At 50.1% G+C, this 16,116-nt stretch overlaps 1 protein-coding gene across 1 annotated transcript; it reads left to right on the top strand.

The window, feature by feature from the left end:
* Window positions 1-5,144: 5,144 nt before the first annotated feature.
* KRT16 (keratin 16) lies at window positions 5,145-8,253 on the top strand. The gene is made up of 8 exons (XM_019747764.3): window positions 5,145-5,883; window positions 6,371-6,453; window positions 6,596-6,752; window positions 6,865-7,026; window positions 7,118-7,243; window positions 7,533-7,753; window positions 7,846-7,895; window positions 8,008-8,253. Exons 1-8 carry the CDS (start codon window positions 5,353-5,355, stop codon window positions 8,106-8,108), a joined length of 1,431 nt encoding a protein of 476 aa, XP_019603323.2. The 5' UTR covers window positions 5,145-5,352; the 3' UTR covers window positions 8,109-8,253.
* Window positions 8,254-16,116: the final 7,863 nt, after the last annotated feature.

Raw genomic sequence — 16,116 nt, 5'->3', positions numbered from 1 at the left:
TAAGGGCCCTCCCGGCTCCGATACTGGGGATGGGGAAGGCAGCGAGCTCTGCCCCATGGCAGGGACTACTGGCTGGCGTCCAGGAGCCCGTGCCAACAGAGGCAACTGCAGCACTCAAAGCAGGCTGGGTGTGCAGGTTCTGTTCCATCAGAGGCTGGCGCCTCTCAGCTGCCTGAGCAGCAGTCAGGGCAAGGATGGAGGGCAGGTGGGAAGCACTGTACCTCCCAGGCCCTCACCGCACATCCGGCCACAACCAGAAGAACCAGCCCTGGACTGAGGATGGCTCATCCCACGGGTGATCTCATTTATTTGAACAACTGTCCCACGAAGCAGAAAGGCTCTGGGAAGAAGTACCCCATTGTGCAGATGGGGATACTGAGACTCTGAGGAGCAGTGACTCAGCCCTTGCCTGGAGCCCGGCATGTCAGGGGTGGAGCAGGGCTGTGATGGGAAGAGGAGCCGAGAGCCCTGCCTCCTGCCCAACCCCTGGCTCTCAGGCAGCAGTTCTCTCCGGAAGACACCTACCACTAGGGTTCACTCCTACTGATGTGGTGGCTGAGAAGGGGTCAGAGTGTGGGCCTGGCCAGAGACAGCCTGGAGTTTGCCCCTCTGCTGGAGAAGAAGCCCCTGTCCACAAAGTGAGTGGGTGGGTAGCTCAGGAGGCCATAATGGAGGAGCCGCCAGGTGTGCTGAGAGCTGAGCCAGTAGACACGCAGTGGCTGCGGTGCTGGGGTTGGGGTTCTGTAGGAGATAGTCCTGGGCCCAGAGAGGGGAAGCCCCACCCTTTCCTGAAGTGCTCAGCCCAGGCCAGGGCAGGTGGGGGCCACAGGGCAGGGTGACTAGGTGTGGGCTCCTGTGGTCCCCTTGGCGAAGTTTGGTGGCTTTGTTCAAGCACCCAAAGCTGACCCAGGCTGCTGAGGACGTTGCCTGTGGCTAGGCTGGGAGAGCCAGCTGTGGGACTCTACACAGGGACTCGCAGTTCATCCACACCTACCCACCCACTGCACTGTTTCGTCCCCTATCAGCAAAGCGGTCTGTAACCGCCCTCGGCACCACTTCACCTACTCTCATGTGATGAACACAACACTCCCGATCCACAGGCTCAGGCCCTGGGCCAGGGCAGCCAGCCCCTGTGACTCCTCTTCCACCACTGCCATGGCCAGGAAGGGTGACCTGGCAGTGCTTCCTGCAGGGCGATAACATGGCGGTAACACTGCCCATGGCGCTGCATCTCTCTGTGTCTGGGTCTGCATGGGGCCTGGGGGAAGGAAGAGACACAGGGGCCTGCAGGACCCCAAGGGACCCCAGCCTAGGGGTGAGGAGGAGGGCACAGTGGCAGGCTGACAATACCCCCTCAGCCCTTGTGCAGTGTGGGTCTCCTGTGCCACCTCAGGCTGTGGGTGGCTGAGGAGAACAGTGGGACCAGAGCCAGGACAGTTCTGCCACCAGGCACAGGGCTGAGGCTGTAACTGAGCTTTACTCAGCCACGGGCTTCCGTGAGGGCCCCTTGGTTGTGCAGACCATTGTGAGGGGCTGTGGCAGCCCCCGCCCTTGGAAAGGAGGCATCAAGCATGGGGGAGGGGAGGGGAACACCTGACAGATCCTGGGATTGGTCATGGGGCCAGAACCTGGATCAGAGACGTATGTTCACTCCTCGATGGACTGCTCCCTCCTTGCAGGCCCCCTCACCCATCATACCCCGAGTACACGGTATTAGGGTTGTCTCTGTTCCTCTTTCTCCATCAGACAGTATGCACCCCCGGGCTTCTTTTCTTGTTTTTTTTTTTTTTGCATCTGAGTGCACATAATAGGTGCTTTATAAATATCTGTGAATAAATGCAATATGGCCACCAATCTGTGCCAGTGCTGTATTTATTTCACCTCTTACATGCCTGTGAAGTAGTGTTGATCTCCCCATTTCCTAGAGAAGGAAACTGAGGCTCAGAGAGGCCAGACGACTTGCCCAATATCTGGCCCATGCTTGCCCAACCCCAGGCTGCTCTGTCCTGGCTCATCTGGGCTCTTCTTTCTTCATCCTGCCCTGACGCCCATGGCAGCAGCCTCCTCTCTCTCTTCAGTCTCCCTGGGGACTCCTTCCCCTGGCTGGTCACCAGAAAACCATCCCCAGGATCAGGCTTGTCCTGGTGAGGCTGAGGCTGTGGGCCGAAGCAGGGCCTGTGGATCTGGATGTGGTACTGGTGATCAGTCAGGTTTGGGAATTGTGGCAATTTGAGGCACAGTGTTCGCCAATAATATTTCCTGGCCAACTCTGGAATGAGATGACCTCATACCTGAGATGGGGTGGGCAGAGGAGAGAGGATTGAGGCCCCGTGAGGAAAGGAACCCATTGCCTGGAAGGGTGACAGCTGGATGGGAGTCGGTGCTCTGTGCCCACATGGCCTGGTGATTCTGGCTCTTAGCAAACTCGGGGCAGGTGTAATAGAGGAAATGCAAACCCCAGCCACCTCTCTTCTAATTCAGATCTTCTGAGGCCCAGCTGGAGCCACTCCTGGTTACTCCAGGCACCTTCTGAAGAGTATCTGAGAGGCAGCTCCCTCCTTTACTGTGGGGCTCAGAGTTGGTACCATCCACCCAGCTGCATCCCATGAGCCAGGCACCTCAGGGTTTCCTGCACATGGGGCTGTATTCCCACCTTAGTTTTCTCTCCAGGTCAAATGATAAGTTCCAAAGTCAGAGATGATGTCACATCTTCCCGACCCCCTACGCCCCGAACGCTGGGCACACAGTGGGTGCTTTGTCTGTGGTGTTGACTGAGTGGTTTGATGGGTTGGTTCGGCAACTTCTTCCCTACAGCTTCTCAGCCCAGGTGGCTCCTGGGCCTTCAGGGCTTGGGCCTGTGTATAATCTCTTCTCCACTACTCCTTCAGAAATGGGGGCGGGGCAGCGATCCAATTACAAAGAGGAGGAAGATGTGCTGGGGGCAGAGAAGGAGAGCTCCCAGAGACCACTGGGAGAGTCGGTGTGGACCCTGGTTAGGGTGCTGGAGCTGGGTTCAAGGCTCTGCTCTTCTGCCTCCATGCTGTGGAACCTTGGGCAAGTCTTTCACTCTCTGGTTGGGGTTTGGTGGCTTTTGGTGACCTCAAAGGTCATTTCCAGTTCTGAGGGTGATGAGTTTGTGGTTGGAACTGAACTTTAGGCCCATCCTGACATCTAGGACAGTAGGGGTTTTGTCCAGGATTCCCGGGCCCCTTTGCCCATTTTTGGGACCGGGGGAGGGGTACACCAGGTTCTCTCTTCCAGGCCTAGTCCGGAAGGCATGTGCTGGGCACCAGCTCTGCTCATGCCTCTGGGCTCTGTGCCCACAAGCCAAGTGACTGATGGGACACAATGTGGCAGTAGCAAAGCTCTAGTTATGCTGAGGCAGAGAATTTCCTGCCCCAAGGTTCAAGGTGGTATTACCCAGCAGAGCTCAGGCTGAGGCAAACCTCTCTTGGCTCCTCTCACCCCCACTCTTTAAAATAAGGACAGTGGCCAGCTCTGTGGGTCACCCTTCAGATCACCCCAAGAAGGCCTCTGTTTTGGGGTCAGACCCCCTGAATCCTGCATCTAGCCCCTGGGCCAAGGTCACACCCATTGTGGGCAGAGCTCCATCCCAGCACTGTGGGGAGGTAGCTGATAATGGACACACTCGATCCCTGCCTGCAGGGCACTGAGGGAGAGCGGAGATGCCTGGGCTCTGGGTTCCAGTCCCAGGCTTGTGACTTTGGGCAAATCACCCACTCTCTGTTTTTCTCTCTCTCTTCCTCACTTTACAGGATGAATTCAAGACAATGATATATGTTGGAGATGCATAGAGAGATTGTTCATGATGGTGGAAAGGGCTCGAGCTGGGTAAGCAAACAGACAGGAGTTCAAACCTCACCTCCCTGTTTACTGGGTTCTTGGGAAGCCCACGTAGCCTTCCAGCTCCCTTTTCCATGAACTGGTGGCAGGAATAGACCCCTCACAGAATGGCGTGGCACATGTAGGGCACTCTATACAATACTTGAGCATGGCAGGTGACCAGAGAGCCACCTTCCTCTTTCTCCACTGAATGAATGAAGCTGCCAAGCTCAGCCAGGAATCTGTGGACACTTGAGAGAAAACTGTTGGGAACTGAGCCTCAGATACAGTATGGGGACTCAGAGGCCCATGGTGGCATCAGGGGTCACTCACGGTACTGGTGGCAGGAGAGGGACTCTCTCCCATCACAGTTTACAGTGGGTGTTGGTAATTAGGTAGAAAAATGCATTGGTGGTGGGCTGCTCAAAGGGTGGGAATGTGAAGGTGCAGAGGGGAGGGCAGGGGTGTGGCAGGGAGGCACCAGAGAGTAGAGGTGAGTGTGAAGAGGTATATGAGGGGCAGCTATGCTGGAAAGGAAAGATGAGGGGTTGAGGGTCAGGGCTGGCCATCAGGGAGGGGCCAGCGGGGTCCTTCATTGCATGTTCCTCTGTGGCTGGTGGTGTGTCCTTCCTTTTTACAGATGAGAAAACTGAGGCCCAGAGGGGCCAAAGACTGCCTATACCATGCAGTGTGTAAGGGGCAGAGTGGAATTCAAGCCACCCCCTATCTGGCTCCGCAGTGCATGCTGGTTCCATGGTTCACACCATTTCTGGAAGTCCTGAGGCTCAAAGGCAGCCTCCAAAACTGGGGTTCGATCCAGTAAGGGAAAGAGAGTCATAGAATTATTATAACTATAAAATAGAAAGATCCAGCCTTGTCACTTTACTGAGGGAAAAGAGGCTCAGAGAGGGTAGGTGAGAGGCCTCAGGTCACACAGTGAGCAAATCAGAATGAGACCAGGAACTCAGCTCTCCTGTCAGAGCCAGGCATGAAGGATCCCCACGGCTGCATCCTGAGACAGCCCTGGGATGGTATCGCTGAGGCCATTTCAGCCATGGCTGTCACCGTGGGGCAGGGAGTCCTTCCATGGGCTGACTCACTGCCTGGGGACGCAGCTGCCACAAAGCCGCTTGTGCCAAGGCCCTGCTGGTCCCTCGGGCTCCAGGAACAGGAGCCAGATTCCTGCCGCCCAGCCTGAGTCACGACTGACTCGTTTTTGTGTATTTTCTCTCAGCTCCACACCCCCCAAAGCTGGGTGGGAACTCTGAGCAGCACAGCGAAGTGAGTAGACCCTGGGCTGAGTAATGTGGAGTGGGGAGTTGGACGGGACCTGGAGTGATGAAATCTGGATGGGAACTCAGAGTCAGCAGTTAAAAGGACTCCACCTTTCCCAGGTGTATATAAAGGTGCCTGGAGTTTGAGGCAGCCCCAGCATCCTTCCAGCCTCCCTGAGCACCTTTCTCTTCTCTCTGCCGACTCACTCGCTCACTCACCTCCCTCCTCGGCACCATGACCACCTGCAGCCGCCAGTTCACCTCCTCCGGCTCCATGAAGGGCTCCTGTGGCATTGGCGGTGGCTCCAGCCGCATGTCCTCCGTCCTGGCTGGAGGGTCCTGCCGGGCCCCCAGCGCCTACGGGGGCCTGTCAGTCTCCTCTGCTCGCTACTCCTCCGGGGGGTCCTGCGGACTGGGGGGCGGCTATGGCGGCGGCTTCAGCAGCAACAGCAGCTTTGGTGGGGGCTTTGGTAGCGGCTTTGGAGGAGGATGTGGCAGCTTCGGTGCTGGCATGGGTGGTGGCTTCGGTGCTGGCTTTGGCGCTGGTTTTGGTGGTGGCGATGGCGGCCTCCTCTCTGGCAACGAGAAGGTGACCATGCAGAACCTCAACGACCGCCTGGCCTCCTACCTGGACAAGGTGCGCGCCCTGGAGGAGGCCAACGCTGACCTGGAAGTGAAGATCCGTGACTGGTACCAGAGGCAGCGGCCCAGCGAGACCAAGGACTACAGTCCCTACTTCAAGACCATCGAGGAGCTGAGGAACAAGGTGGGTGGGCCACGGGGGTGGCTCTGGTGGCTGGAGCATTGAAAGAAGTCACGGTTGCAGTGGCCCTTAGAAAAGCACTTGCTAACATCTCCATTTTATAAATAGGGAGACTGAGGCCGGCCTTGGGGGAGTGGCCAAGGGCCACTCAGAGAATTGGTGGTAGAGGGTCCTTTTTCAGCATCTAGGTGTCTGAGCTGGGCCAGGACCCCTGCCTTTCTTATGCCCTGCAAGCATTCTTTGCACTGCCCCCTCAGCTTCTCTCAGCCTGGGGCCCAGGATGGATTGGTGGGAGAGGTAGGCTGCATCCCCTACGTACCCTGAGCTGGGTGGAGAAAGCACCCCAGGCTGGCTGGGGAAGCCCAGGACCTGAGCTGCCTGCTAGGTGACCCCCAAACTTGAGGGAGCTCCTTTCTCCCCTCGGTGCTCTTCACTCCTGAGTAGCAGGATCTTGGCTGACCCGGTCACCTGTCCTTTATCGCCCGTGCAGATCATTGCAGCCACCATCGAGAATGCTCAGCCCATTCTGCAGATTGACAATGCCAGGCTGGCAGCCGATGACTTCAGGACCAAGTAAGCAGCCCTGTGGTGGGCTGAGGGCAGAGAGTAGAGGGCAGGGGTGAGCAGTGGGGCTGTCCATCCAGGAGCACCGGCAGGACTCGAGTCTCAGAAGCCTCATGGATGGCACCTGATACGCTGACCTCTGTCCTGCCAGATATGAGCATGAGCTGGCCCTGCGCCAGAGCGTGGAGGCCGACATCAACGGCCTGCGCAGGGTGCTGGACGAGCTGACCCTGGCCAGAGCCGACCTGGAGATGCAGATCGAGAGCCTGAAGGAAGAGCTGGCCTACCTGAGAAAGAACCACGAGGAGGTGAGGTCGCTGCTAGCATTGGCAGTGGGAGGCTGGTTCAAGGCGATTGCAGATGCACCTGGGTCAGGAAAGGGGCCAGCTGAGCCGACCACTTCCCGCCATCCCTTCCTAGGAGATGCTAGCCCTGCGGGGTCAGACAGGCGGGGACATCAATGTGGAGATGGACGCCGCCCCAGGTGTGGACCTGAGCCGTACCCTGAATGAGATGCGTGACCAGTACGAGCAGATAGCAGAGAAGAACCGCAGAGAAGCCGAGGCCTGGTTCCTGAGCAAGGTGAGTCTGGGGTCCTCAGCCTGCCTGCAGGACTTCCCAGCCAGGGGGCGCCTCTGGAGCGCCTCACACCTGCTCTTCTTTCCTATCTCAGACAGAGGAGCTGAACAAAGAAGTGGCCTCTAACAGTGAACTGGTGCAGAGTGGCCGCAGTGAAGTGACCGAGCTGCGGAGGGTGCTCCAGGGCCTGGAGATTGAACTGCAGTCCCAGCTCAGCATGGTATGAAGGACCTGGCCCAGCCACAGCCCCCAAGTCACCAGTAATGGCCACAGTACAGTCCCACCTCTTTTTCCCCCAGGAATGGAACTGAGGGGATCATTGTACCTATTATAATAGATAGAGAAATTAAGGCCCAGAATGGTGGAATCACTTTTCTCCATGTTGTCTGGCCTATAAGTAGCCCATTTGGGGTCAAAATCTACACACCTCACAGGAAACATACCCAGAGACCTGGAGGGATAGCAGTGACCATCTCCGTTGACTCTCTTTTTCTTTCTCCCACTCACAGAAAGCATCCCTGGAGGGCAGCCTGGAGGAGACCAAAGGCCGCTACTGCATGCAGCTGTCCCAGATCCAGGGGCTGATCAGCAGCGTGGAGGAGCAGCTGTCCCAGCTACGCTGCGAGATGGAGCAGCAGAGCCAAGAGTACCAGATCTTGCTGGATGTGAAGACGCGTCTGGAACAGGAGATCGCCACCTACCGCCGCCTGCTGGAGGGCGAGGATGCCCAGTGAGTGCCTGGCCCCCAGTTCTGCCCCACAGACCCTTCAGCCCAGTGCTGCTCCCAGCTCATCTCACTGCTCTGCCTTTTCTCCCCCACAGCCTCTCCTCCTCCCAGCACACATCCGGCCAAGGCTATTCTTCCAGAGATGGTAAGGCTCCTGAGGGTCCCGGGCACGCCAGAGTCCTCAGACCTCCCTTCTCCCTGTGTTGGATGAACTTTGCTTCCAGAGCGCGTCTCACCTCCTCTTTTCTCTCCCACAGTCTTCTCCTCCTCCTCGTCTTCCTCCGGCCGCCAGACCCGGCCCATCCTCAAGGAGCAGGGCTCATCCAGCTTTAGCCAGGGTCAGACTTCCAAGCACTGATCTGCCTCTCCCAGGTCTTCCTGCCCACCCACCGGCCTCACCTCCTGCAGGCATGGGTCAGGCCCCTGTTCTTCCAGCACAATTCCCAGCTGTCTCCCCTCCCTCTCTGCTGGTGGTAGGCTAATAAAGCTGATTTTCTGGTTGATGCAAACCTGTGTGGTCTCTGTTCTTGAACTGAAGGGAGAGGAGTTGACGGTGCCTCTCAGAAACCTTCTGGGACCTCACAGCCTGAAGGGTGCCAGAGAGAGCAAGGCTCAGAAGAGTTTGTAGGGTCTTCTTGGAAGACCTCCAAGCCATTGCGGGAGTGGGAGGTGGAACACAGGATAGGAGGGAGCTCATACGTGTTGACAGACACCACGTGAGGCATTGCACAGAGATTCTTTCCTTAGACCCTCCTGGTAACTCTGGGAGGTGGGTGTGGTCAGGCCCATTTTGGAATGGAGACAACCCTGGGATTCAGAGAGGTTAAGTAACTTGCATGAAGACACACACATCGTAAGTGGCACGACTGTGGTTCACACTCAAGGCTGTGTGGCTACAAAGTCCAGGCCTTTCTTTCATACTACTCTAACTGTTTAAGTATTTTAACCCAAAGACTCCAAAGCTTGAGCTGGTAGCTCTCCCCTTTGGCTCCTCACATTTGCATACGATTTTTGTGTTGGATGGTGGAAGGGAGAGCCTTGTGCCTTGGGGATGGTGTCCATGGTTAGAACGGATACCATCTAGTTAGGATCTTCTCCTAACCTGTTCCTCGTCACTCCTGTCAACTTCTTCCTCTTCCTCATTCCCCTCAGCCTGTGAGTCGAGTGTGATGGGTCCCCTAGGAAATATCTGTCACCTGTGTGCTCTATTCCCACCACCACCACCGCCACATTCGGTCCTGCTTCCTCTCTCCCCAGAACTGGCCACAGCCTACTCACTGGGACCCCTTACTGTCCATCTCTCCCATGCCCATTTCTGCCTAATGACCTTTCTAACAAGAATGTGGTCAAGATCAAGAACAAGGATGTGACCAGGAGTCTGGTGCTGAACCACCTACGCGTTCCCTTTCCCCTCTGATACTTGGCACTTCCTTCTCAACCAGCTTTGGTACCTTTCTGCCCTTCCCTGCCTGGCACTCCATGAGTCAGACATACCTGACTAATTGCAGTGTTCCACACCTGTCACTTGCCATGGATGTCTTCCATATATAAATTTGTCATTAAAAAAATCAAAGTTAGGTATGTATGTATGTATGTATGTATGTACAACATAGTAAGACTTGTTAGGAAAATGATCCATCCTACTTTGTGTCCTGTGCCTCCATTCCCACCTCCTACTTTTAACTCTTAGCTGTTACTTTTGGCATTTGCCTCTTTTTCCCCCTAAATAACAGTTGTATACAATCAGTTTTACTTTTGAATCACTTGACTTCCTGCTCTAAAAGATGGGGACTTAGCTCATATACAGCGTTGCCCCCTTCACTTTTTCCTATCCTTTTAATATATTTATATTTTCATTAGAGAAATGTTTAATATTTATATTATTATGACTATTTAAATATTATTCACAGTCAAATCATGTTTGATACTATATTACGTTTCCTTGGCATAAATATATCTTTTTCAATTTGTTTAGGTTTTCTATGTACCTATCACAAATTTATTCTCTCATTCACTGCCAGAAGTATAAATATCCTCTTAATATATTAAACACTGCATATTCCATCAATTTCATCTTCGCAAAGACGTCCCTCCTGGAGCGCTCTGTCCTCCTGCTTCAGTCTGTCTGGATGCTCTCTAGGCCGCTGTCACCCTGGCACCTCCCTCCACTGTCATCTTGGGCATCTTTTTCTGTGTTACAGCCCTTGTTTCCTGGATCCCACATCTTCCTTTTTCCTCCCTCCCCCTTCATTTTAGTGAAGCACATAGACTTATGAAGGATTTGTAGACCTTTCATGTCTGAAAATATGGTTAGTGCCTCACTCTTGAGTGATAGTTTGACTGGGTGTGAAATTCTAGGGAATTCTATGATATTCTCTCAGCATTTTAAAGGTATTTTTACACTGTTTCCGGGCATCCATTGTTGCTATTAACAAGTCTAATGCTGTTTTGATTCTAGATCTTTCGTACTATCCTATTTCCACCCCTTTCCCCAGAACTTTTGGGTTCTTCTCTTTCTCTCTAGCAGGTGTTCTGCCTTCATGTGACTGTGTCTTCACCTCTTATATTGGACACTTAACAGAATCTTTTCATGTGGAAACTCAGGCTCTCCAGTTCTGGGAAATTTTCTCGAATATTTATTTGATGGTTTTCTCTTCTCCATTTTCTCTTATACTGGAACCCCTCTTTTCCTATTATTTCATTCTACTTTCCCTAACTTGTCTTTTTTTGACTTTCTGAGATTTCCCTAAATTTTGTCATCTAATCTTATTATTCAGAGTTTAAAAAAATCTGATGTATTTGTAATACTTTATAGCTCTGGATCCTTCTTTTTATAGTCTCTTGTTCTTGTGTCAAGATAGAATGTTTTCTCTTACCTCTTTGAGCCTATTAATAATGGCTTTAATAATTCTCCTATTTAGTATATAAAACATAACCAAAATCACACTGGATGTCTATATCATTTTGCATCCAGTTTTTATGAATATTATAAGAAAAGCTCTTCCCTGTGTTATTAAAAGTGGTATATAGTAGTCCACCTTATCTGCAGGGAATACATTCAAGACCTAGTGGAGGCCTAAAACTGTGGGTAGTAACAAACAATATATACTATATTTTTTCCTATACATACATACCTATAATAAAGTTTACAGCTCCTCTTTGTCATATCTAAATTGCCAGCATCACTATTCTTGTGCTTTGGGACCATTATTAAGTAAAATAAGGGTCACTTGAACACAAGAACTGCGATAGCACGATGGATGATCTGATAACAGAGATGATGGGTAGTGTATACAGTGTGGATACGTTGGACAAAGGTATGACGCTTGTCCTGGGCAGGGTGGAGCAGGATGGCAAGCGACTCAATCCCGCTACTCAGAAAGGTGTGCAATTGAAAACTTATGAATTGTTTATTTCTGAAATTTTCAATTTAATATTTTTGGACTGGTTGACAGTGGGCACCTGAAAGCATGGAAAGTGAAACTGAGGATGGGGGGGTACCACTGTACATTTTTTTTATTGGGGAATATTGGGGAGCAGTATGTTTTTCCAGGATCCATCAGCTCTAAGTCAAGTCGTCATTTTTTTTTTCAATCTAGTTGTGGAGTTGTTGTTTTCAATCTAGTTGTGGAGGGCGCAGCTCAGCTCCAAGTCAAGTCATTTTCACTCTAGTTGTGAAGGGCACAGCTCACTGGCTCATGTGGGAATCGAACCAGCAACCTGGGTGTTATAAGCACTGCGCTCTAACCAACTGAGCCAACCGGCTGCCCCTCACTGTACATTTTTAATGCTGTTTCCACTGGGTTTGTTTGTTTGGTGTTTTTTTTTAGTTGCCATTTAAAATAATGTGGCAATAAACATCTTTCTGTGTAAAGTTTTACAAATATTTTGCATTTATTTCCTTAGGCTAGATTCCCAAAAGAATGACTAGGTGAGCAGATAACGGATGCTTTAAGATTCTTGATTTGTGTTGCCAAATTGATTTCCAGAGAAGTCGTACCAGTGTCCATATTTTGCCAGCAGGGAATGGGAATGCCTATTTCAAAACATGCTCACTGACGTTGAGTATTATCTTTTAAAGTTTCTTTTTTAAATTGATTTATCTGTCACTTTTAAAGCTGAAGTTCTGGAAGCACCCTTATACTGAAATGTAGTCCTGGCCTGCGTTACTAAAACTCTGGACCCGGAGCACCTGCTCATGAGTTGCTCAGTAATGAGATGTTGGAACAGAGGATATAAAGTGCCCTCTGCCTGGGTGTGGGGAGTAATTTTCACAAAGCTGTCCGTGCCAGTGTCTTCAGAGTCCATACCACCCAACAATGGACCCTCAGGAAGCTCCATGAGAAAGGCCTCCACTGGAAAGATGGGGAAACTGATGTCCCAAATAATTAAGGGGGAGAAAACTTTCTTGGGGGTCTCCCAGCTAGTTATGAAAAGTCTCTGAGAGCAGGCACCACGTTTCTCCTGTTCATTGCTGTCTCCTGTAGACACAAAACACGAACCCCTTTAAAGAAGGACAGTATCGAAGCAGCAATGTAAGCTTCCCTTTTAATAAGGGAACCAGCTTTTCTGTCTGGAAATGCCTTGCTGCCTGGATTTCTCAGGCTAAGATTTAAGTCCCAAATCAGATTGCATTTTGCTGTTGGCTGGGCTGGCAACGAGATGGGGAGATTGAATGCTCTCCAGTGTTCCTTGAAATTTGTCTACTTTGAACACACCCTCAGATTCTTTATGCTTGAGTTAGTGTCAAAGTTTGTGGAATATAGTTTCAGATAATTGCATAAAGTGCTACAACAATGGCTGGAGTAAGAATTAATGATAGCTTATAAAGTGTATCTGCTGATGTAAACGAATTAGTGGTAAGCTCGTAAGGTTTTACTTTCTTTGGGACCATTGTTTCTGAGAGCTATAAAAAACACCGAGTCCCTCTTCGAGTCTGAGATAAGGGATTTCTCATGTTTGCCTTCCCACTGCTGGCGCTTGTTTAAGGCCTCTGACAGCTCCCTGAAACATAAACATGAATGAAGCTTTCTGTTTTGCTTGTCTTCCACAAGCACCCTCCTTAGATAGCACCCAGCCTGCAAGGGACACTCAATAAAGACGTGTGGAGTCAAACCCCGCGTTTGGTGTAGAGGCCTCTGCTCTTTCTGGCCTCCATGGAACCTTCTCAGGAGCAAATTTCTTGAGGACAGGCTCTTTTGGATTCCGTGTCCCTCTCGTCATGTTGGTCCAAGGCAGTCCCATGGTACTGATGAAGTGCCATGGAAGAGAAAGCGAGTATTTTCTTGAGCCATGGCGGGATAAGCCAGGTGTGCGAGAGCCGAGGTATTGAGCGTGTACAGCTGTTTATCTGGCCTTCCATGCTGATGTGCTGTGTGTTCACCACCATGGCCTGATAGAACGTTGTGTCCCCCAGTCCCCAATTGTCCAGGACCACTGAAGGAGCAGATCAAGTTGGTGTTAAAGCAAAGATGGCTATTTGAGAGAGTCTATTTCTGACTTGGCTCCCTGGTAACTCATTGCTGGGATCCAAGGTTTCCTATCTTTCCTACAATCATAGGATTATTACACATAAAATACTGGGGGTGCCAAAAAAATGTATACAAGTGGACACTTTGGTCAACGTTACTCAAGCAGTAATTCACCGTAATCAGAAGTGTGTGGACACTGATGGTAACCACTATGAGCACCTCTTGTAATTGCAGAAGTCACACGTGACTTGTAGTCATCTTTTGTTATCGATATATATTGAGTATTACAATTTTAATACAGTTTTCCTTTCTTTTAAAAAGTGTATACATTATTTTGGCACCCTCTGTAGATACGTTTTGGTCCTTCCAGCTTTTATCCACCACACAAGTAGTGTAACAACATAAATGGAAACGTAAAAAATAAAAACATTCATCCACTGTTCTGTCCCCAGGGTTTTTATTCTCCCAGGCTCCCTTCCGGCCTCATTACGTGTGGGTACATAACAAAGATGACTTTCAAATATTTAAGGGGCTTTACTATTAAATGAATAAGTTCATAGATATAAAAAACCAGTATAAAAGGACATTGCTGCATTATTTATAGTGACTGAAAATGGAAAACAAAGTGACTACCTCTCAGAAGTGTACAGTCAAGTAAATAGTGGTTCACTCATACCATGAAATATTAAGCAGCCATCACAATCAATAAATTGGAGCTATGTCAGGTGGCAAGAAACAATTCCTCAAGGTACTGGGGAAAGGGAGATGCACAATGCAGAAAGCACACGTAAGATATTGATCCCACATGTGTGAATAAACAAGGACCAGACCCATATTTATATACATGCATGTGTGTGTATATAATTTTACGAGAACCAAAAATATGAAAGGGTATACATGAATTTATTAGCATGGATTTACCTTGGGTGTAGGGTGGGAGGCTGATGTGGGTAGAGGGGTGGTGTAGATGGGAAAAGGGGATCCAAAAAAAAGGAAAAGAAAAAACGAGGTCACACACATTTATACATACACATAAAATTGTGTATGTGTGTATATGAACAAAGAAAATAAACAAAAAATTAAAAACCAAAGAATCAGTTAATTTGTTAAATATCACATTAGCTTCCTAGTTAGAAACGGATTGCACCCACTAATATCCTGGACTGTCAATTTTATATTGTTATATAATAGATTTTTTTTACCATTTTAATAATTTTTAAGTGTACAGTTAAGTATATTCACGTTGTTGTGCAACAGACCTGCAGAACTTTTTCATCTTGTAACACGGAAACTATACCCACTAAACTTGAATTCCCTCTTCTCCCTCTCCCCAGCCCTTGGTAACCAATTTTCTACTTTCTGTTTCTATGAATTTGACTTTAGGTACTTCATCTGGGTGGACTCACACCCAGATTCATCCTTTTTGTGACTGGCTTATTTTCCTTAGCATAACGTCCTCGAGGTTTATCCATGTTAGTTAGCATGTGACATACCATCTAATAGATTTTTAATTCATTTTACATTTAGATAATACCGTACTATGACTTTACAAATTAAAAGCGATAACCAAAAGAAGAGAAAAATAAAACTAAAGTAAGATCGTAGTCCCTTGCAGCAGGTAGTGTGGAATAATGGAGGGAAGCAAGAGGCCAAGCTGGGTTCACCTTTGAGCATGACCTCGGACCTATCCCTTTATCTCTCTGAGTCTCAGATTCCTCTACCGCAAATTTAGAGTATCAGTATTTACCTGAATGGGTTCATGTGCGGATTAAAGAAGATGAAAAAATGGACGAAGCAAACCGTAGGCACCCAATAAATGTTTCTTTGCTTCTTCCCTCTCCCTTTGACAGTTTTCAAAGCAGCCTGACCTGTAATTACCTTATCTGATTCTTGCGGTGGGACAGGCAGTTGTGTCCTGCCTGCTAAGGCTGAGCTGGAGCAAACCCCTCCTCTCTGTCTGCTCTTGGCCAACTCCTCGCTATCTCCCTGCAAGGCACTCATCCCATTTTAAAGGTCAGAAAACTGAGTCTCAGGGAGGCTGAGCAACTTGCCCAAGGGTGCATGACTGGTAGGTGGGAAGTCAGAACACTCTCCTTCCCCCATGGCACCTCCATGCAAGACTTCCAGATGAGCAGACCCTTGGCCTTGTTTGACTTGATCCAGGTTGCAGAGAAGGTGAGTTCCAGCAGGAGCTGAGTGAACTCAGCCCACATCCCCTTACAGGCTGCTCTGTGCCAGGTGTGCTGGGCTGGGGATGGGGTACAGTGACCAGTCAGGAGCTGCCCTGGCCTTAAATGAGACACAGACGTTCAGCACCCACGCAGGGCATGACACTCTTTGTCCTCCTTCTCCTAGAGGTGTCTCAAGTGTGTGCAGGGTGGGCAGAGCCTGTGGTGGCCAAGCTCCTCCCAGGCAGCCCGGCCTTGACTCACTGATGCCTCCCCTCCCTTTCTTCCTCCTCTAGGTAAGGCGGTGGGGTGTTTATACCATGGAAATGGCTACAAATCAGGGCTCTATTGATTATCTAGACTTAAGACAGTCTAGACTTAAACACTTAAGAAAGATATGTTCAAAATAATGCAGATTTTTCTTAAAAGTGTACTATGTCCGTAGTCATTGCATTGTGAATGGCAAAAAATGTAAGAAAACACCGAAAATACCCTTTCAGTATTTGAAATCTTCTCTCTGATTCGGCATAGAAGTCACTCACATCCGTGATGAATGACTGAAGTTAGGCAGGGGTCTCTTGTTTCACTGTTATCTTCAGCCGAGCCCTGGGTCATGCTGAGTGACGTGGGGTGGGTGTAGGGGGGCTTCCGCCGGCTTTGGGACCTTATTGGATACCTGAGCTGCTGTTTCCCCATCTATCTCACTCCCAGGCCAGCGGAGGCAATG

This window comes from Rhinolophus sinicus, chromosome 12 (genome assembly GCF_057876585.1).
Source record: "Rhinolophus sinicus isolate RSI-liver-muscle chromosome 12, RSI-T2T, whole genome shotgun sequence".
In the NCBI taxonomy this organism is placed as follows: Eukaryota; Metazoa; Chordata; class Mammalia; order Chiroptera; family Rhinolophidae; genus Rhinolophus; species Rhinolophus sinicus.
Note: the sequence above shows the minus strand (reverse complement) of the source record. Positions and strands in the feature narration are given on the sequence as shown.